This window comes from Erythrolamprus reginae, chromosome 1 (assembly GCF_031021105.1).
Source record: "Erythrolamprus reginae isolate rEryReg1 chromosome 1, rEryReg1.hap1, whole genome shotgun sequence".
Taxonomy (NCBI): Eukaryota; Metazoa; Chordata; class Lepidosauria; order Squamata; family Dipsadidae; genus Erythrolamprus; species Erythrolamprus reginae.
In genome coordinates, this window is record NC_091950.1 from 138,139,884 (window position 1) to 138,162,505 (window position 22,622).

At 40.0% G+C, this 22,622-nt stretch overlaps 3 protein-coding genes across 6 annotated transcripts in view; 2 read left to right on the plus strand and 1 right to left on the minus strand.

Annotated features, from left to right (window-relative positions):
• Positions 1-370, minus strand: part of INCENP (inner centromere protein) — a 33,203-nt gene extending 32,833 nt beyond the window's left edge. Inside the window, exon 1 of the mRNA XM_070766519.1 lies at positions 26-370. The gene's annotated coding sequence lies outside the window, so the exon portion shown is untranslated. The remainder of the gene's footprint in view (positions 1-25) is intronic.
• Positions 1-22,622, plus strand: part of LOC139175661 (veficolin-1-like) — a 940,898-nt gene that overhangs the window by 173,396 nt on the left and 744,880 nt on the right. The gene's annotated exons all lie outside the window — the stretch shown is intronic.
• Positions 1-22,622, plus strand: part of LOC139175382 (inner centromere protein-like) — a 36,280-nt gene that overhangs the window by 116 nt on the left and 13,542 nt on the right. Inside the window, exons 1-16 of one of the 4 annotated variants that reach the window (XM_070766482.1) lie at positions 20-178; positions 1,500-1,637; positions 3,345-3,461; positions 4,378-5,090; positions 5,893-5,941; positions 6,999-7,029; positions 8,816-8,933; positions 9,624-9,717; positions 12,106-12,241; positions 12,316-12,435; positions 14,530-14,541; positions 14,806-14,915; positions 15,137-15,257; positions 16,715-16,810; positions 18,448-18,545; positions 18,921-19,002. In XM_070766482.1, coding sequence (XP_070622583.1) covers positions 1,504-1,637; positions 3,345-3,461; positions 4,378-5,090; positions 5,893-5,941; positions 6,999-7,029; positions 8,816-8,933; positions 9,624-9,717; positions 12,106-12,241; positions 12,316-12,435; positions 14,530-14,541; positions 14,806-14,915; positions 15,137-15,257; positions 16,715-16,810; positions 18,448-18,545; positions 18,921-19,002 — 2,031 coding nt within the window. In that variant the 5' untranslated portion in view covers positions 20-178; positions 1,500-1,503. Of the gene's footprint in view, positions 1-19; positions 179-717; positions 923-1,137; positions 1,158-1,499; positions 1,638-3,344; positions 3,462-4,377; positions 5,091-5,892; positions 5,942-6,998; positions 7,030-8,815; positions 8,934-9,623; positions 9,718-12,105; positions 12,242-12,315; positions 12,436-14,529; positions 14,542-14,805; positions 14,916-15,136; positions 15,258-16,714; positions 16,811-18,447; positions 18,546-18,920; positions 19,003-22,622 lie in introns of those variants that run through there. The other 3 variants (XM_070766473.1, XM_070766490.1, XM_070766499.1) reach the window with 3 other exon arrangements.

Genomic DNA, 22,622 nt, shown 5'->3' on the forward strand with positions numbered 1-22,622 from the left:
TAAGATAATACCGCGGTTTCCCCACCTAATTGAGAAAGTGCGCAGGGAGAAAAGGCCACAAACGCCTCCTTTTCTCAGACGGGATGGGATGCGGCTGCGAAGCAAAACAGGAATCCGACAAAAACAAGCGAAGCGCCCCTTCTTTTGTTATCTGACGAGGGAGCGCAACGCCTCGAAGGTATCAGTAGGCGACTTTCTAAAGACGTTGCAGAGAGCGTGATCGCCTGTTGCCACTCCTTCCTGAGCAGGTTTTATTAACATCTGCGGAGAGGGGCGGCATACAAATCTAATAAATTATTATTATTAAAATTATTACTTTCCCTTTCTTCCACAAGGCCGAGCCTTTGCTTCGACCTGACATCGAAGCCCCTCTAAGGCGGCGGGAGGGGGGTGTTTCCAACCTTGGCAATTTTAAGAGTTGTGGACTTCAAGTCCCATAATTCCTCAGCCAGCCATACTGCGGCTGAGGAATTCTGGGACTTGAAGTCCACAAGTCTTGAAATTGTCAAGGTTGGAGACTCCCTCCCCCCCCCCCCCCCCCCCCCCCCCCCCCCCCCCCCCCAATCCCCGCTCCTAAGGCACCTGACATCAACCTGCGATCTGCTCCTCTGCGATTGCAGCGTGCCCGGACTAATTCAGGGGCTCTTTTTCCTTTCCTAGCCATCATTGAGTTTAAACTATAAATTACTTTAAATTTATAATACTATAAATTAGATAGATAAATAAACAAACAAACGTGCTGCAGAGCGGAGTTTGCGGGGCGCTTTAATTTAGAGCGGGGAAAAAATATATCAAGGAAACCATCGGAGATGAGAAGCGGCCGGAGATGGTTTCCAGCGGCTCAGCGAGCCAGCGCACCGCCCACGTTTCGCGAGAGGCGACTTGTGTGTTTGGCTCAGGTGCTGGCTGTTGTTCAAGTGGGGTATGTTGGTTCAAATACGTGCTGTCTGTTGCGAAGGATTTGATTCTTTTTTTCTTCTTATTGTTATCTGGAGCCTGCTTTTATTGTTATTAATAGAAAGCGGGAAATGTTTATTTATAGGTGGAAGGAGAAAAAAGTGTTTTTTTAAAAAAGTTTGTAGGACGCATAAGTTACTTTTTACTCAGCTTGGCATTTGGTTCCTCTGTGGTTCTTTCTCTTTAGTTTTTCAGATAAGGTAGAAATTGTCAGGGAAATGAACATGTCCCTCCCCCCAACAACTAACTAGAATTTAAGTCTTCTCTTTTCTGTATGATTGTGAGCTTCTTAAAATGGTGACACTGTTCACTTGTGCTCGCCTATAAAAAATTGTAGTGTTATTACTTACTTTGTTACTTTGACTGTAGATATCAATATAGGGGGGGGGGGATCAGAAAACAAAAAATCATGTTTGACTTTTTCCACTAAAAATCTGAGAGTGTGTCTGAGGAACTGAGCAACTGACTTTCCCCTCTGGAAACAAAATATTTCTTTTAACATTCTGCTGTATTCTGTTCTCCCTTTCCTTTGGTTTATGCAGCATCATGGCTGAAGCAAGACAACCCATTCACCTTCTGGATGTTTGCAAACAAAAATTCTCAGAATTCCTGTTCAATGCTGAACATAAGTGCTTGTGGTTGAGAGAAATCGAGGAAGAAGCCCTGAAGATATTTGATAGGTATAGAATCTTGAATCTTGCAAAATGGAAAGAGGGTTAAGGTTCTACTCTCAAGGGTTGTAAATTGATTTTGGGGTCATATTTACACAGCAAAATTTATTGCCTAGGGTGGGACTTTTAAAAATGACTTATAGAATCCTAGAATTCCAGGAAAACAGTTGGGAGTTCTGAGAATAAATAATAATAATAATAATAATAATAATAATAATAATAATAATGTTTAAATAAATAAAATAATCTAAATATTAAAGTAATAAATTATTCGAACCCAGCTATGTTTCTATCATTAGCACAGGAGTATCAAACTTAATTACATTGACAACTGTACCAGGGTTGTGTTTGACTGGGGGTGGCGGTGGGCATGGCTATCTTAATGTCACTTGTGTTTAGGGGTGCCTGTGATAGCCTGAGTGCTCTGCCAGCAAAAATGAAGTTTGTGAGGGCCACGTGAGGCCCCTTTGAACTATTTTTTTGCTGTCAGAGGGCTGCAGGAGGCCAATGCAGCCGAAAATGGAACTCAGGAAGGCTGTGCCTTCATTTTCACTGGCAGAGGTATCGCGGACCTGCCCTTCGCTGTTTATAGGGCCAGGGCATCCCTGTGGGCCAGATCTGAGCACCTCACGGGCTGGAGTTTGGCACCCCTGCATTAGAAATTTGTCTCTTTGTCAGTGATGTGGGTATTTATTTCTAACCACTAGGTTCTGCGACCTGAAAATGTTTGAAAAACTGTAGCATAGATCAGCGTTTCTACTACAGGTAGCCCCTTGATTTATGACTAGAGTTGTGGCCATGTTGTTATGTGAGATAGTTGTTAAGTAAGTTTTGCCTCATTTTACAACCTTTCTTGCCACAGTTGTTAAGTAAATCACTGCAGTTTTTAAGTTAGTAGCACGGCTATTAAGTGACTCTGGCTTCCCCATTGACTTTATTTTTCAGACAATCTGAAAAAGTGATCACATGAGCCAAGAAGTGCAATTGTCAGAAATACGCCAAGTGTCTGAATTTTTGATACATGACCATGGTGATGCCTCAATAGTGTAAAAAATGGGCATAGGTCGTTATAACTTTGGATTGTGACTAAACAAACTGCTGTAAATTGAAAGCTATCTGTATTCTGTAATGAAGGCAAAATACATAGCTTCCCAATTTTGGGGAAGGAGTGCAGGCCTTTCTTATACCCAGTCAATTTAATTCAAATTTATTATGTTCATAGACCAAAAAAAATAAAAACACTCAATAAATACACAACCAAAAGTTGTAAGATAAAATGATAAATAACAGATAAAATCCATGATAAAATCCAGTCTATCAATTACACATGGTCAGTACTACTAAAATTACAATCCATAAGCTGTGAGGTCTTTAGTCAGTTTAATACTATTAGGGAAAGGAATAAACAAGGTTGCCACATTTTCATATAAATTAGCTAAGGTGGATTAGGCACTTAAAGTCAATGGGAGTCAGGTGACATAAATTTAATAGTAATACTGAAATTCCTTTGTCCATCCTCTTCCAAAAAAGTTATTAAACCTGAGTTAATAATTCCTTTGTTATCAATGTAAGGAATACAAGTTGATCACATAATAAGTCAAAAATATAGTACATTTCAACATGGCTCATGAAAGCAAGATACAGACTTTCCTGTATTGCTGTTAATTGCAATTCTTGAGATCAATAGTTTTTTTTATTATTATTATTTTGGACCAGTAACAACTTTAGTACCGAACCTGAACTGATGCCCAAAACACCATCTCAGAAGAAGTATCGGAAAAAGAAGCGTTCTTCATTATTTAAGGATGAAAATAAAGAACTAATTAGAAAAAGGTAGAAAAATAGATAACAATATTTAAGCTTTGTATTTTGGAATTGTACCCAAAGGTCTCAGGCTGTCTTGGTTTTTCTTGTGCTATAAATTGCATGTGATGTATCTGTTCATGTAAAAATAACTATTTTTGATGTTTGGCAATAGATATTGATATACTAATGCAGCTATCAGATTTCACCAAGATCCTGTTCTTCTCAGCGGTAGTAATATCTTCCTATGTATTACTATAATATACATGCACTCCCCTTTTTTATTTTTCCATTCTTTAATTCTCCTTTTCCATATTGATTGCATTTAAAAGGCATTTGTGTATACTGATAGACTTAGTTGAAATCAACATGATTAGACAGCTGTTGATGGAGTACCCAATACTCATTGGTGACTAAAGAAAACTCTGGAATGTTTTTAAAATCTCCATTTTGCCTAAAAGAATTAGCATGGTGGATGTAGTCACCAATGAAAAGATCTTCAATATTGTTAATGTTGATGTTCATGGTCCTCTAAAATAAATAACTTGGTCTACTGAAAATAATGTTCTTTGATTTATAAAGCAAATAAATTGATTCTTCCTTTAGTTCTTTAACCTTTAATATGATTCCATTAAATGTTTTGATAATCTTTACAAATATTGGCATAACCTTATTGTTAGGCCCAGATGTCTCACAATTGGAGATACCGAAAATGCATATAGTGCTTCAAATATAAATTATATTTTCATCTCCTAAAATGTCTCTACGAAAGTTTCCTTTTTCCATACATTGAATTTCCCTGCAAAGTGCTTGATTTATTATATGCCAGTCTGTGAATTTTATTTAAAGTGATGTAGGAAATCTAGAGAATTGTTTTAGTTTCTACCAGAACAATTTTATTGAAATTGTTTTAATTTTTGAATTAATCATTTGTTTCTTTTTTAAGATTATCTAAAGGACATGGCAGTGTAAAGACTGAATCCTTTCAGAAGCTTTCTCCAAGAAGAGTACTGAATAACCTCAATGTAGGAGATGCGAAATCTTTGCCAGATATTATGACAAATTCTTCTAAAGGAAGTTCAAAAGTACAGTCTGACAAGATAGCTATGGGTCCAGTAGGGGAACCACTTGTTACTGGCTGCTTTAAAAATGAAGTAGAAGAAAAAAGGAATGAGGGCATGAATGGGATCCCTAAACTTTTTATTATGCATTCAGATGATCATTTAGCTGATAGTTCAAGGGTCACTGAGATTCCCATTATGTCAGATAGTCCTACAATGGTAGTTTCAGACATCCCAGATCCAATAAAGGCAGAAAACCATGGGAATGAATCAAGATTACCAAGTACACCCACTCTAAAAGAACCTTTAAATGGGAAGCATACATCTGGAGAAGAGATTCCACCCCAAGAATTAGTTAATAATTTGGATCTAGAAGGAGAACTCTCCCAAGACCGAAAAGAAAATTCTGCTGCCTCCACAGGGTCTTTGTCAGGCCACCGTCATCTAAGTAGACCACACAAAACTCCAAGGATCTCACTGGTGGAGAAATACTCGCTCAGCAATAAAAGAAAAAGCACAATTCGAAAATCCCTCAGCAGGACAATTGCCAGGAAGCAAGCAGCTCAGGATTCATCCTCTGCTTCAAGTCGAGTAAGCTGTAAGTAAAGGCAGTTAACAATGTCAATATGCAATTGTTGTAAGTTGGAGGAGAGTTGATAGGTCCTACTAGTTTTTCCATAAAAATATTGTAAGGTCCCAAATGTACTTGAGTTAAGCAAAAAAACGTACTGAAACACAGGCGCACCTGCGTCTCCACATGTGATTCTGCTACCTGAACAGCTGCAGTAGTGGAATTGCGCTGGACTCCACTACCACTCAGAGCCATAGGGCGAGCACACGTCACCATTCCACCTTAGCAGCCCACCTCTGCCTGCTTCCAACTCTATGTAGTTGATCTTAAATCTTGAATTTATTCAGTTAGTTTCAAATGTTTCTAGCCTTAGTCGGTAACATATTTCCCGAAAAACTGTATTTTGTCAGCAGAATTTGCATGTTTATACTAAATATTATTACTGGTACTCATAACATATCTTTCATGCAAATCCAAATGAATAAAAATTTTGGAATGAATATCCAGCTCTTTCCACTGGGGTTGTACTGATCAAAGCTAGGCTTTGTTTGACAACATAGATCTGTTTTGCTTGGTGAAATTAAAGAAAATGTATTATTATTTTTATTATATTTAAATATATTTGCCAGTCATTTTCCAGAGTCTCTAAGTGGTTTACAAAGTATTTAAAAGATAAAAACAAGACAAAACCAACAAATGCTGGAAAATGCTAGAATTCTTCCTGCATTAAGTGTGCAGTTTCTCTTTTATTGAAAGCAATACTTATATGTATTCCTATACTTACTACATGCTTACTATATTTATTTAGTCTAACATTTCTATTCTCCAGGCCATAGTTCCACTGAAATATTTTTCAATGATGAAAACCACAAACATGGGTAAGCAAACTCTGGGAAACCTATAAAGGATTCTGTTAATTTAAACCTTGCTAAACTTCATCTAGAGTCAACAAACATTTTCTGAACCAGTAAACCTTTGAAATTGTCTGTATTCACTTTGTACTTATGCCATAAACAGTATGAACATGTGAATACTAATTTGATAATATTTAGCCATTAATAAGAATGCTTAAGCAATGATAAATATTCAAGCCTTTATATCAGACAAATATCTTAAATATTATACTGATCTCCTGAAAGACTCCTAAAGTCTGGGAAGAGGACTTTGGATTTGAAGTTTGGAGTTAGTTTGGATTTCTTAAAGGTATAAAATAGCGCTTAATTCTATTGACCATAGAAATAATTCATAGACGATACCTGCATGAATCAAAATCTTTCTAGATTAAAATATTGTAATCCAATTAATAGATAGGATTATTTTTGGTAGCAATGCCTATTCCATTTTTCATTTCAGTTGAACATTTTCAAGGAAACTTGTATGGAGATTATGTTTTATTGTTGGCATCTACAAAGAATTGTAGCAAAGATTATATATTTTATATGATTATATGATACATTGAATATGAATCATACTGAAAATTAAGATACTGAAGATGAGATAGGTAATGAGGAAAATGGAATGAAGGATGATTGCCAGTTATACCTAAAAAATAAAAATCAAGAGGAAATAAATTATCTTAGTAAGTTTACTACGAAATGAAAGGAAAAATAAGGTACATAGATAATGTAAAAGATAATAGTGCATGAATTGTTGTGAGGATTTTTTGAAAAAAATGCAAATAGTTGTATTTAAGAGTATTCTTGTGCTCACTGTCTTATGTGGAAATGAGAGCTAGATATGTTAGAAGAAATGTTAATATAATTTGGCTGCAATGGGAATGAGTTGCATAAGAAATATGTAGTAAAATAGAAAGAAGTAGGGCCAAGAATGAATTGGTGAATAAATGTGGTTTAAATATAGAAGTGAAATAGAAGTGCTACATTTAGTGAAAACTGGAAAAATGAATGGCTAATATTGCTTAAATTCTCTCTATAGGTCTTCGACACAGAATACTGAATTAGGAGAGGTAAAATCTTGAAGATGTACCTATTTGGGTTTACATGATGGATTGCCTTTTGCCTTTAATGCAGTTCTCTCAACTGTGATCACAATTCTTAAGATAGCTCTAAAGTTGTACAGTTGAATTTACCATACCAGTTAATTATTTAGTCAAGGTTGTGGGTGACTAGTGCTTCATGTCATCTTATTGGGATGCATGAGTTTTAATTCTGTTGAGATGTGAGAATGTCCAACTCTCCTGAAATCAATGGCTTTAGGTTCAACTAAACATGCAAGATCTGCTGGGGCAGAAAATAAATACGATATTCAGCATAGCTTTCAACTTCAACACTGCAGTTTAATACCTAATATGCCTTTGAGAAAATGCTTTTATTTGACATTTATTTTCCATTCATATGTGTCTTTTGTGACAAATTAGTGTTGCCCAGTTATTTTATTTAAGGGACTTTAGCATTGTATAAAATGGTGAGCAATCAAGTAAATGAAGTAATTTGAAGTTACTACTTCAAAGTGTGGGATATATTTAATCTCTATTTACCTAGGCAAGGTATCTACGGGACCGCCTTCTGCTGCACGAATCCCAGCGACCAGTTAGGTGCCACAGAGTTGGCCTTCTCTGGGTCCCGTTGACTAAACAATGTCGTTTGGCGGGGACCAGGGGAAGATCCTTCTCTGTGGCGGCCCCGACTCTCTGGAATCAGCTCCCCCCAGAGATCACAATTACCCCCACCCTCCTTGCCTTTTGTAAGCTCCTTAAAACCCACCTCTGTCATCAGGCATGGGGGAATTGAGATATTCATTCCCCCCAGGCCTATACAATTTATGCATGGTATGTTTGTGTGTATGTTTGGTTTTTAATAAGGGTTTTTAGTTATTTTAAATATTAGATTTGTTATATGTTGTTTTATTACTGTTGTTAGCCGTCCCGAGTCTATGGAGAGGGGCAGCATACAAATCTAATAAATAAATAAATAAATAATAAATAAATAAATAAATAAATAAATATTGCTACAAAAAGACTTTTTAAAGCAAGGTATTCTGTTTTATGAAGTAGTTTATATGTCTGGGCTAAATTGCAGATGATAGTTTTATGGAGTGTCATTTCAATCTCAGTCCATGCATTTAGTCTTTTTAGATTGAGGAAAGTTCAGAAAAAGTGTTTGATTTTCACATGTAACACATATTTACACTCCTCTTCCTGGCAAGTATTTTCAAGGCTTTGACTAGGTTTCTCTTACTTAGTACTAACCAGTAATTTTGCTTTTCTTGAAAATGGAAAATAGACAATTAACAGGATGTTATGGCATTCCTCTTTTCCTTCCTTGGACACAGTGAGAAATTATTGTTATTGTATTTATATGTAAGTAAAGGCTCCCTTTACTTACATATAGTGGAGTTAAATACCTAATGAAAAATGTAGATGTTTCTTTCTTAATGTAGATATGGTTTGCCATTGGCTATTACTGATTATTTCCATTTGTCATCCCACCCAAGCACTGTCCATCTTTTTTAAGAACAGAAAAAGTCAGCTAAGAGCTGCTACCTTTAATGACATACAGTATTATGTGAAATGTTACTTATTTAACAATGAAAGATAACCCCTCTTGCAACTGTTCCCATTGATAGCTCTGCTGCTTTAATTTGTTCCCCCAATTTTTCTAATTAAGTAGCACCTTGATGCATATATTCCTCTTAAAACGAGAGCCCAGAAATGGGAAAATATGGTAAGAGCAATATTCTTCGATATACCTTTTATCTAGAAAGTACAAAAATAATACATTGTTTTTTCTTAGTCTCTGAACAGTCTACAAAAAGAGCCTTGTGCTCTGGATGCACCTTGTCTAGTTGTTAGCACCCCTGTGCCCAGTCCAATACAATTTGAGAGGTACCAAGACAAGACTTGCAGTAAAGGTAAATAATGTCATAGACAGATTAAATGCTATTAAAACCCTCAAGCAAATTATTCTGTTTTTCCCTATACAATTTTTACGTGTATGATCTTTGTCTAGACTTCTATTTTTAACATAAACAGTTGTCATTATATTTGCTAGTACAGTAGTCCCTCACCTATCGCTGGTGTTACGTTCCAGACCTGGCCGCGATAGGTGAAATCCGCGATGGGGAATTTATCGACTGATAGTACTTATTTAAGTATTTATATTGTAATTGTTTGGTAAGTTTTCATTGTTTTAAGTGTTTATAAACCCTTCCCACACAGTATTTATTTTAGATACAGTATTTAAATACAGTATTTACAATTTTAGATTTTTTTTTTGTTTGAAAAACCTGCCGATTGAGTTCGGCGGGCTGTTTAAATCTGCCGATCGACTTCCTCAGAAACCCGTGATGAAGTGAAGCCGCAGTAGGTGAAGCGCGGTATAGCGAGGGACTACTGTAGTATATTTAGCATCTTATCACTATAATTAAAAAAAAATCTATGAAGCACTTTTTACTCTTGATATAGTCATTCTGCTTCTATTAGTGCTACTAGCAACAAATTCTGCCCACAATATATGCTTTACTTCAATTTAGCTGTTTTTATTAGGCAAAAAGATGGATTTTGTGACAAGACTTCTCTTATTAATTGTGCTTTTCTTGCAGACAAACTTGAGACTACCATTATTGATTCCCACATCAGTAATTCTGAAGATTTAGCCAGGGACAACAGTGCCCATGAACAAATGCAGAATATCTGGTATTCCTCCCTCCCTTCCTCCTTGGAATGGTTTCTCAGAATTCAGAACAGTAATCATTCTGGGCAGTTACCTAACAGTGAAGCAGTTAGAAGCTTCTTAGAAGCTAGCTAGCGTTTATATTCAATATTTGTCTTTTAGGTTACGAGCATTTTTAAAATAAAGATTTCCTGTAAACTTGTGAATTTTTCTGGTTGTCAGACTGTTACAGGCATTATAGTCTAGATTGCTTCAGTGAGAACCTCCTCATTGAATTTAATAGAGTGAAATGATAGAGCTGGGGTGGCGCAGCAGGTAGAGTGCTGTACTGCAGGCCACTGAAGCTGACTGTAGATCTGTAGGTCAGCGGTTCAAATCTCATCACCGGCTCAAGGTTGACTCAGCCTTCCATCCTTCCGAGGTGGGTAAAATGAGGACCTGGATTGTGGGGGCAATAGGCTGGCTCTGTTACAAAGTGCTATTGCTAACATGTTGTAAGCCGCCTTGAATCTAAGGAGAAGGGCGGCATAAAAATCGAATAAATAAATAATGAATAAATTTAATAACATGGGCAGCATATCTTTCAGGGTGAACAATTTCAAATAATATTGAAGTTAATATCTTGTTTTTACTGTGCTCACTGCTGGCTTTCGTCTCAAATAGCATGTTGGAGAACTTGTTAACAAACTTAAAGAATATAAATCATACTCTCTTGATTAACATTTACCTGTCAGTATTACATTTATGAAATAAAATATGAATGGTTTAATTATATCAATAAGAAATTATTTGGAACTACAATCCTCTCATGACATTGAGTATTATAGAATGTTGAATTTAGAAATGACTATTTGCCAGCTATCTAAACTTTTCCTATACCCAATTTTGGAGGAGAGGGGATTGGTAATAAATTAAAATACTGGAAGATTAATGTTATGGTTTGAGTATAGAAATAATAGCTGCATATACTAATTCTATTTAGTCTAGTGCTTATGGCATCAGGCTAGAAACCATGAGACAGTGATCCATGAAAGTCAGCTGAGTGACTTTGGAACAGTTACACTCTCTCAGTCCAACTCTCCTAATAGGATTGCTGTTGTGGGGAAAATAGAAGGCAAAAGGAGTCTGAAGTAGCTCTTCACCTCAGTACAGTGGTACCTCTACTTACGAACTTAATTCGTTCTGTGACCATATTCTTAAGTTTGTAAGAAGAAGCCATTTTTCCCATAGGAATCAATGTAAAAGCAAATAATGTGTGCGATTGGGGAAATCACAGGGAGGGTGGAGGCCCTGTTTCCTCCCAGGAGATTCCTAGAGAAGCCCCACAGAGGCTTCTTCCACCTTTTCCGGCCCTGTTTCCTCCCAGAAGATTCCTAGAGAAGCCCCACAGAGGCTTCTCCCTGCTTTTTCCTACCCCGTTTCCTCCCAGGAGATTCCTAGAGAGGCCCCACAGAGGTTTCTCCCCGCCTTTTCTGGCCCTGTTTCCTCCCAGGAGATTCCTAGAGAGGCCCCACGGAGGCTTCTCCCTGCCTTTTCTGGCCCTGTTTCCTCCCAGGAGATTCCTAGAGAGGCCCCACAGAGGCTTCTCCCTGCCTTTTCTGGCCCTGTTTCCTCCCAGGAGATTCCTAGAGAGGCCCCAAAGAGGTTTCTCCCCACCTTTTCCGGCCCTGTTTCCTCCCAGGAGATTCCTAGAGAGGCCCCATGGAGGCTTATCCCTGGTTACTGTTTCGGAGGCTCGGGTTTATAAGTAGAAAATGGTTCTTGAGAAGAGGTAAAAAAATCTTGAACACCCAGTTCTTATCTAGAAAAGTTCGTAAGTAGAGGCATTCTTATGTAGAGGTACCACTGTATGTTCATCACCTAGAGTTATTAACAAAAATATTAAAGGCAGGATATAAATAAATACATTTCTGCTATAAATGATACAGTATTAAAATACAAGTGATACCAGTGATGATACAATATTAAAATAAGATAAAACTTATAAATGTGGTCCATGGGTTGAAATTATTACCACTGGGTTTTTTTTATGAAACAGAATCTTGGGAACAGTTGGAACCATAGCTCATGAAAGTAGAACGTTTTAATTTCAATGCTTTATAGATGCATACCGGAGTGGGTCTTACTTACCTTCCCCACCCATTCGCATTGCGACAAAAGTGTACATTTTGCACGTGCATGTCACTTCCCAGAAATGACCCCTTCTTCCCTCTATTTTTCTCTTTTCTCCAACTTTAAGACTTTTTCAAGATTTTCCATTTTGTCTTTTGAAGACACTAGTTTTTGAAGGCACACTCCCAAACTTTTTGGGTATGCTGAATAGTAAAAGTCTTAAGTTAATGCATTAAGCAAGAATTCGTACACTCTGCAACTGAGAAAATTTTGTGTATTCATCTCCCGCCCTCTCCCAGGAAGCAAAGTTATAGACAAGCAGTGGAAGACCTACCTGCTCCTTCATGCACAGAAAATAAAAATCCTAGTCCTTTCAGTCATATAACCACATCCAATTCTGCAATGAAAATGCAGCCAACATCTGGCCCATCCAAGGTAGGTAAATATCCTATTGATATACTCTTGTGTGTAATGCTGAAGCAATAAAAGCATGCATACTTTTTTGACAGATAATACGACCCTTCAAAAACTTCTTTCAATCCATGCAAAAGAGTCATCTTCTCAAATCTCCTGGGTCTTCAGGAAACAAAATCCCCAAACATAGTACTCCCTGTAGATCTGCTACCAAGGTAAGAGGTTTTTTAAATTTAAGCTTAGAAATACGTAATGACAATCAGGAATTTGTGATAAAATTAGTTAGAGAAACCAGATCTTTATGGCAGAGAAAGTATTCTTCATGATGGAGTCTAAGTTTAACTCCTGTGTCACGTTGCAGGTCTAAGAGTCGCGGTGTGTGGTTGTGTGTGTGTGTGTGTGAGAGAGAGAGAGATATGAATGAGATGAATATAGGAAAACTAGTTACTAATTATATTAGTTATGATATTATTGTATTATTATAAGTCAATTCTATGCTTGAAGAGTTACAGCTCCTTAAACCACATTCTTGCACCAGAGTGAAGACATTGATTATATAAAATATCAGAAAATGGAACTATGAGAATAGGGGGAGGTCCATTGAGGAGACTAGTTAAGAAAAACTAAATGTGGTCAGCTGTTTCTCCCCACACCTGCCCCCTTCTCTTCCCCTCCTCCCAGAGAAACCAAGTTGAAATAGACACAAAGTAAGTCAGCAAATGAAGTCTCTTGTTTTGCTCAGACTCTAGACTTACTTGAAATGTATCTGAAATCTCTTCAAAGTAGGGGTTGAAGTAATATACAGTACTTTCAATGCTGAAGTCCTTGCCTGCTATGTGCAAAGGATAATGAAGGTATTTATTCTGAGCCTGCTGCTATACAGTAGTACCTCTAGATACGAGCTGTTCCACATGCGAGTATTCCAAGATACGAGCCACGAGGGGAGAGAAATTTCTTTTCGAGACCCGAGCTCAAATTCGGGATACGAGCCGAGCGTCCACTAGGTGGCGCAAGAATCCTTGCTTCTGGTTATCTCGGAGGGGAAAAACAAAGTCTAAAGCCATTTGTTCCAGATACGAGTTGTTCGACATACAAGCTCCCTTCTGGAACGAATTAAACTCATATCTAGAGGTACTAATGTACAGTGATCCCCCGGTTATTGCGTTCCCGACCATTGCGAACAGGCTAATTTGCGATTTTTCAACCCGGAAGTCAAAACACCATCTGCGCATGCGTGCCCTTTTTTCTATGGGCACACATGCGTAGATGGCGCCGGGCAGATCAGCTGCTGGGCGGCTTCCCTGGGTCTTCCCCCTCTTGCTGGTGGGAGGGCGAAGCCCCCCCCAGCACCCGCTCGCCCGCCGTTCGCCCGGCCACCCGCCGTTCGCCGCTCGCCCGCCCTTCGCCCGGCCACCCGCCCTTCGCCCGCCGTTTGCCGCTCGCCCGCCCTTCGCCCTTCGCCCGGGAAGTTCGCCAGGAGTCAGCGGAGAAGCGGCGCGCGTGTTTTAAAACGATCGGAGCCGGCCTGGGGGGGCTTTCCAGCAACCACCGAGCCCCCAACCTGGGCTCGTGGGTTGCTGGAAAGCCCCCCCAGGCCGGCTGCGACGTTTTAAAACACGCGCGCCGCTTCGCAGCTGTCTCCTGAAGCCGAACGCTAACTTCCGCGTTCAGCTTCAGGAGACAGCTGCGAAGCGGCGCGCGTTTTAAAACGTCGCAGCTGGCCTGGGGGGCTCGGGGGCTTGCCCCCGAGCCCCCCAGGCCGGCTGCAACGTTTTAAAACACGCGCGCCGCTTCTCCGCTGACTCCTGGCGAACTTCCCCGCTTTAGGAGTCAGCGGACAAGCGGCGCACCTGTTTTAAAACGATCGGAGCCGGCCTGGGGGGGCTTTCCAGCAACCCCCGAACCCCCAACCCGGGCTCGGGGGTTGCTGGAAAGCCCCCCCAGGCCGGCTCCGATCGTTTTAAAACAGGTGCGCCGCTTCTCCGCTGACTCCTAAAGCGGGGAAGTTCGCCAGGAGTCAGCGGAGAAGCCTCGCTGCTGCGGCGGAAGTAAAAACACCATCTGCACATGCGCAGATGGTGTTTTTACTTCCGCAGCGCTACTTCGCGAAAACCCGCTCATTGCGGGGGGTCCTGGAACGGAACCCTCGCAATGATCGGGGGATCACTGTATTGCATTTTTCTAGAGTCTTTTGCTTCACTGATGTAGATAGGCCTGTTATTTAATCATGTTGATAAATGAAATAGCCATTAGATATTTATGTTCCTGGAAATTGATTTGTCTTTTCTTTCTATGTTCGTTCTACAAAGGGGGAGTTTGTTGTAAGTAACTTCTTTTTTTTCTGGATTGCCATCTTAGTGCTTCAAATTGTTTAAAAACATTTAACTGCCCAAAACTCACTGTTCACTCTTATTTTGGAGATGGGTCATTCTGCACATGCTGGTGTTTCATATTTGCACTGCAATATTTCCTTGGTGTGATTTAATCTGGATAGAAAATACTGTATGGAGGAAAAAATTGTTGGCGATTGGGCAACAAATGAATACAGCCACTTCGGTTAATATAAATCTTCTATAACATCTTAGGAAAAGGAGCGCCAGCGTCTGGAGAGTCTTCGAAAAAAAGAAGAAGCAGAGCAACATAGAAAGCAGAAAGTGGAGGAAGAAAAGAGACGCCGGTTGGAAGAGATAAAACTGTTAAGTAACTATTTATACCTCCATGCAAATAGGGATTACACTGACAAATTTCTTTTAGCAGTATTGTTGTTGTGCAATGCAACTTTTGCAGAATGTGGACACTATAGGAGTGGATACATCTTTATAAAAATAATAAGAAAAATTACCAGTGTAAACATTTTGTGATCAATACGAAGAATCTTCATCAGAATAAATGCTGTACTTTCTACATATTACACAGAAAGCGTGAAGAGCGACTGCGAAAGGCATTGCAAGCTCGAGAACGAGTAGAACAGATGGAGGAAGAAAAAAAGAAGAGAATGGAACAGAAATTTTCTCAGCTTGATGAAAGAAATGACAAGGTAAAAAATGGCTGACAACAGACTGTTTTCACGACTGTCTGCACATATGAACAGTTGTCTTTTAGTATGGAATGTTCAAACATCATATTAAGCCAGAACTCTAACAAACAAGCAGCTGTTACATTTTGTTGAGTGCTCCATGAGTGCTCTATGCTTGAATGCATCCATGGAATGGGAACCTACCATTTGTTGGAATAATCTGTTCCAATTTCAGTTTAGTCTTACTGATAGAATTTTTTTCTAATATTCATTCAGAATTTTTTTCCTATAATTTAAATCCATTATTTTACATTCTACACTCTGGATTGACAGAAAACAAACCATGACCTTTGCTACAAGGAAAATCACATGGAATAACCATAAAATGATCTAGAGTTGAATTCAATTTGAAGGAGAGTTTATCTTAGCTTTTAATACCCCTCTAGTGTTCTGTCAGGCTCTCTGGTACACTCCTCCCAAAAATTCACAGGTACAAATTTTAGACACACACACGTTTGAAAATTCAAAACAATGTTCTTTATAATGAAAATTCACATAAACTAAGCCCTCTTTTGGTATAGCAAAGAGCAATGGTCTCCAAACAAACTGGTAATTTGTACAAATCCCTTATCAGTTCTGTGATACTTAGCTTGCAGCTGTGAGGCAATTCACAGTCCTTCTTCTTTCACAAAGTGAAACATACTTTGCCCTGGTTTAGTTTCAAAGCGGGGAAAAAGCAGCACACAAAAGGTCAAAGTCAGTAAAGCAGTCACGAAACACAATGATCAGATAATCCTCCACAATGGCCAAACCCACAGGCTGCTATTTATAGCAGACTCACTAATTACCACAGCTCCACCCAACCACAGGTGGCCTCATTTTCTTTGATAATAATCTCTCAGTTGTTGCTGCCTATGCATCGCTCTCCGCATGCGTGGCTGTATCATTAACTCTTGTTCCGAATCCAAGGAGGAGCTAGATAATTGATCTCCTTCTGAGCTGTCTGCCACACTCTCCTCCTCCCTGTCACTCATGTCTTCTTGGTCAGAGGAGCCTTCATCATCAGATTCCACCGGGAGCAAAACAGGCCTGCAGCATGTGGATGTCTCCTCCACATCCACAGTCCTTGGGGCAGGAGCTGGGCCAGAGCTAACCACAACACTCTAGTCCTAAATCTTTATTAATTACAGCAATAGCACATAGACTTATATATTGCCCCATATTGCTTTATAGTGCACTCTGGGTGGTTTACAGATTTAGCATTTTGTCCCCAACAGTCTGGATCTTCATTTTACCAATCTTAGAACAATGAAAAGTAGAGTCAACCTTGAGTCTATTAAGGTGGAACTCCAGGCTGTTTGCTTACAATACTATACTGTATTCCAACCACTATGCCATCAGGACTTGTTATGTAATATAACTTACCAGTCTTTAGTACAAAATAAAATAGGTAGAATTTTGACAAGTTCTTTGCACAGATGCGAGAGGAGAAAACAACGGAAGAAAGGGCAAAGAAAAAAATATCTATAAAGAAAATGGAAGCAGAAGTCCGAAAATTAAAACTGCCACAAATGGTAAGCAGCATATTGAATTTCCAGTAAAATGGAATTCTAGATAAGGAGGCTCTGTATGCTATAGCTAGAATAGAAACCTCCAAGGAGGCTTTAATCATGACTAAGAAATAATGTTTTTATTTCTATATGATCAAAAGTATGAAAGCCTCACACATTGTTTAATTGCTGCTGGCTTGCTGTTAAACCATATCCAAATGGGACGAAGGATGAACAGACTGTATGAATTAGTGTAGTTAACTTATTGTTAGTGTAGCTTTTTAAAAAATTCAGTAGAATTGCTTTGTATCCTAGATTCATGGGCCCAAGCATTTCCATGTGTTTGGGGATAGGATAAATGTAGAATTTTCTAGTTGACACACTACAGTGGTACAGTACCTCTACTTAAGAACTTAATTTGTTCCGTGACTAGGTTCTTAAGTAGAAAAGTTTGTAAGCAGAAGCAATTTGTCCTATAGGAATTAATGTAAAAGCAAATAATGCATGCAAACCCATTAGGAAAGAAATAAAAGCTCGGAATTTGGGTGGGAGGAGGAGGAGGAAGAAGAGGAGGAGGACAGTCGCTGCCAAAGAAAGAAGGTGAGGTGAGAGGAATCAAAAAAATCCAAAACTTTAAGGCTTAAAAAAAAAAGAGGGGCTCTGAGGCAGCGAGAAGGAGCACGTGTCTCCCATACACCCGGCACAAGGCTCCCTCCCATACACTGTGCCAGAGAGAAAAACCCAGGCAGGCGAGAGGGGGGAACCTCCCACTCCTTTGACCGAAAGGCGGTGGCTGCTGCTGCTACCTGCTTCCTCTTCCTTCCCATGCTGAAGGGCTCCCCTCTCCTCTCACTCATTCGCTCGCTTTGTAGCCAGCGCCTTTTCTTCACTGTGGTGACTCCTCAGTTTGGGTGAAGCCGAGTTGATCTGGCTGGGACAAAGCGCCCCCTTTTGCCTTTCTGTGCCCAGACGCTCTGGGAGACAACCTCGCGCCGGGTGTATGGGAGGCAGCGCGAGGAAGTCACCACAGCGAAGTGGTTTATTCCCTCTCCAAGCGGCCAGAGAAAAGAAAATGCTTTGTTCGCTCTGGACTGCCAAAGCCTCCTTAAGCATCACCAAAAGGCTTCTCTGGCAGCCCAGAAAAGCCCAAGATGGCCAGGATTAAAGGGGGATGGCAGGAAACTGGCCGGGCCTTCGTACTGCTCTCAAATTTCCTGGGAAATTTTTCAGGCTCAGGTTCTTAAGTAGAAAATAGTTCTTCAAAAGTGGCAAAAAAAATCTTGAACACCCAGTTCTTATCTAGAAAAGTTCTTAAGTAGAGGCGTTCTTAGGTAGAGGTACCACTGTACTTACTTTGTGACTTGACGAATGGTGGAGTATTCTGCTCTTGATCGACAATACGTATTGGCAAGATTCGAAAAATAGTAGCTGTACCATCTCATTTGTAAAATTTGTTTTTAACATATTTTTTAACAAAAAATTGTTTTATATATTTTTATATAAATACATGAGTGTAGACTTCTCATCAACATAGCACTGTAAGTGTTCTTGTTTTTCCATATATATTTCCAGGTATTTGTGTGCGTGCATGTGCATTATGTGCGTTGTGTATATATATTTTTGCATGTATGAAAGTCATTGATTCTCTATTATTGTTTCAGGAAGAAGAGCCAAAACCTCAAAAAGGTCCAGAAAAATGGAGAACAATTGGGGAGATTAAGAAAATGCTGGAAATCAATAGTACAAGACAGGAAAAAGGGTGATAATTTTGCTTCCTTAACGCTATAGGCTGCCCAGAGTTGTTTCAATATAAGATGGGTGACAAATATATATAATTTGCCTCCTATCTCTGGCAAATAAATATCTGAAGGTTGAAACTATAGGTACTGTAAGTCAAAATTCAAGGAATTACAGGAGACAGAAAAACAATCAAAATCGAAAATAATGAGCCAAACAACTAACTCTGAAATGGTGTTACTTCCTTTGAAGGTAACATCCAGGAAAGTTATTCACATTTGGGGAAAGTTTGTATTCCCAACTGACTTTTTGGCAATGGTTTCACAATGATCCCAGGGGAACCTCCAAGAATCAGTGCACTGCAAGTATTTGTGCATTAACTCAGCTTTATTTTTAGGCACCAAAAGCATCAAGATAAAGAGAAGCTGGTGAAAGTTCAGGGACTCACTGTAGTTAAGGAAGAGGAAGAAAATGTAAAGGTATGATCACTTATTTAAAAAACCAATATTGGGGGGAGGGATAAGATCAAGCAAACTTTTGCAAGCAAATAATATTTTCAGCTTCCGTTTCTTCCTGCCACTTTGTTTCTGTCTTAAAGGAATGATGCCTTTGCATGTCACTTGCTATTCTAGGTTTTTAAGGGAGACAACAGATTGTTAATCACACATTTTCTCATGTGATTTATGGAAACTGAAATTATATATACATTTAAAACAGATCATACAACTGTTGTTGTTTTTGCCCTAGGAAAAAAGCATTGATTATAACTGTAGTCCTTCTTGGAATACAAACAATAATTATGATGGAAGAGAATGGGGAAATGTTGGGTTTCACTGTGTGTTTCTTCAGTGAAGTAGCAATTAAAGCATTTATATACGGTATTTTTCCGTATATAAGACACACCGGTATATAAGATGCACCTAGATTTTAGAGGAGGAAAACAAGGAAAAAAGCATTCTGAACTAAATGGTGTTTTATATTGTTTAATAAAATACCAGTATAGCAGAATACTTTTTACAACCATGTGTATTGTTTTAAACCATGCACACTTTTTAAAATCACGTACACTTTTTACAAACTTTAAACTTGACAGCTTCAAGACTTGTGGACTTCAACTTCCAGAATTCCTCCACCAGTCATGCTAGCTCAGAAATGGGAGTGAAGTCCACAAGCCTTAAACTTGCCAGGTTTGAAGACCCTTGCACTCCTAACCCCTGACTCAAACAAACAAACAAGGACAATTCATTTTGTTAGTTGTTCCTTTAGTCACAGAAATGGCTAGTGATAGAATCATTTGCAATTACAGTTCCCTGCTGAAGTTGCCTTAATGTTACTACTATACCATGAGGTTTTCAAAGACCTCTCTCTTGACTACTCCAATTTTCACTGGGCTGAGGAACTCTGGGAATTGAAGTCCACAAGTCCTAAAGTGGCCAACTTTGGAGACTCCTGGACCAGATGACCTACAGTACAGAGTCCCTTCCAACTCTTTCTGTATCTGTCTGTCTGTGTGTGTGTGTGTGTGCGTGTGTGGTGTGTGTGTGTGTCCGCTCTCTCACGCCCCCCTCTGCATGTGCGTATAAATGTCCCGCATCCCCGATAGGAGCAAGGAGAGCCAAGCCCTTGCCCCCAAATCCCCACCACGCTCTCCTTTAGCCCCGGAGGAGGATTTTTTCAGGTCACCCACATCCAAAAACCGAAAGAAGGCTCCACCGTGTCTAAAAGCTCTGGGCTGCTGCTGCCGCTGCCGCTTCTTACCATGCAGAGTCAGAAGGAGTTTGGGAGGCAAGGAGAAAGCTCGCTGCGCGCTTTCTTGTTCGGGGTGCCCCTTTGAAGGATCCAAGTGGCTTCTCCTCCCCGCAGGGGCCGAATGGGAAACTCGGGGGACAGGGCCAGCCCACCATCAGGGTATTTTCAGGGTGGTGGTGGTGGTGGCAGACGCTGCCTATCGTCGTCTGCAGCGCTAGCTAGCCTATGGCTCGCCGGGAGGAATTGCTGCTGAATTCACCGGACTACGGGAAGCAGCATTTCTCAGTGCTCAGAGATTGTCCCAAATGCCAGTCGCTCTTACCCCAAAGGAAAGAACGCAGTGCTTGCCTTGTCCCAGGGACCTTTTGCGCATCCATGTTCCAGGCTGCTGCCATGGAAATGGCCCTGCAGGGTCCCCTACCGCCTAATCATCCAATGGACGGGCGAAAACAGGGCCAGCCCACTGGCAGAGCCCCGCGCAGAGCACCCAGACTCAGCCCACCTGTCTGAGAGCTGCCTGCGCGCTTAGCCTTCTCCATCGTCGGCCCGCCTTGATCTTGCAAGGCTGAGTTTCTTCAGCTACCGTCAGTAGACCACTGCAGAAGGAGAATGGGCCAAGGGAATCCCCTTGTTTGGGCACCGGGGAAGGAGGGGGCAGACGCAGTTCCGTCCCCATGATTGCAAAGAGTTTCTTGCTCTCTCCTAAGGCGGGCGGTGGGGGTCGCGAAGTAGCTTATACCAAACCCTGCGAGGGGAAGTAGCCCGCGGAGAGGAGCAGCAGTGGCAGCAGCCTTCCTGTAGTCTGGCTGTAGCAGTTTCTCACGCAGTTTGGCAATGGCGGCCGGCGTCAGCTGCCAAACCATGGGAAAAGCAGGACTACGGGGAGGCTGCTGCCGCCGCTGCTGACCACCACCCAACTCCCCCCCCCGCAACCTTCGTTGTATAAGACGCACCCAGTTTTTGGCATTTTTTTGGAGGTAAAAAGATGCATCTTATACACTGAAACATACGATATATATAAATATATTGAACCAGAACTCCACCCCCATCACTATTTATAAGGAACAAATGGCAGTTGCAAAGAAACCATACTCAAAACAGCATGAAGCCAATAACTTCAGCCTGATGATGGTGAATGTGATTTCACCGAAACATTGCAAAGACACTCAAAATATTACACGGGGAAAAATTAGAACTCACAACAATCTACAATATATATATATATATACTGTATATATACACAGCTCAAAAAAGTAAAAGGAAACCTTAAACAATATAACTCCAAGTAAATCAAACTTCTGTGAAATCAAACTGTCCACTTAGGAAACAACCCTGATTGGCAATCAATTTCACATGCTGTTGTGCACATTCAACTTTGTACAGAACAAAATATATATGTATCACGTGTTTTTTGCTGAATTTTTAAAATTAAGGAAGACTAGGATAGCACTATTTCGGCCTTGTTCTGGCCTCATCAGCTAGCCATACCCTTACTAGGATTTGATCTCGGGCTTTTGCCTTGTAAGGCAGAGAATTATATATATATATATATATATATATATGTTTTTCTTATGTCGGATCACCCTGGTCTATTTAAGGAACGTCACAGCTCCTTTTTGCCTCTAGGCCCAACCCAGGGCCACTACGAGGCAGTTAATATATTTATAGCCGACAACTATATATACAGCTAAAAATACATTTAACATATATATATATATATATATATATATATATATATATATATATATATATATATGTTAAATGTTTATAGCTGGAATTTTAAAATTAAGGGAGACCAGGATAGATCTATTTCGGCCTTATTAGGCCTCATCAGCTGGCCACACCCACTCTTTTACTGGGATTCGATCTGGGAAGCTTCTGCATTGTAAAGCAGAGAGCTAGCAATTAGACCCATCCGATCTGAATCCTCTCAGCTCTGTACCAGGGAGGGGTATATGTTTTTTCTTATGTCGAATCACCCTGGTATATTTTTAAGGAACGTCACAGCTCCTTTTTTTGCCTATAGGCCCAACCTAGGGCCACTGCAAGGCAGTAATATATTTATAGCCGACAAACTATATTTTGTATGTGTTAAATGTTTATAGCTGGAATTTTAAAATTAAGGGAGACCTTATGTCGGATCACCCTGGTATATTTAAGGAACGTCACAGCTCCTTTTTGCCTCTAGGCCCGACCCAGGACCACTACAAGGCAGTTAATATATTTATAGCCGACAACTATATTCTGTATGTGTTAAATGTTGTTTTTTTTTTAGCTGGAATTTTAAAATTAAGGGAGACTAGGATGGTCCCATTTCGGCCTTATTAGGCCTCATCAGCTAGCCACACCC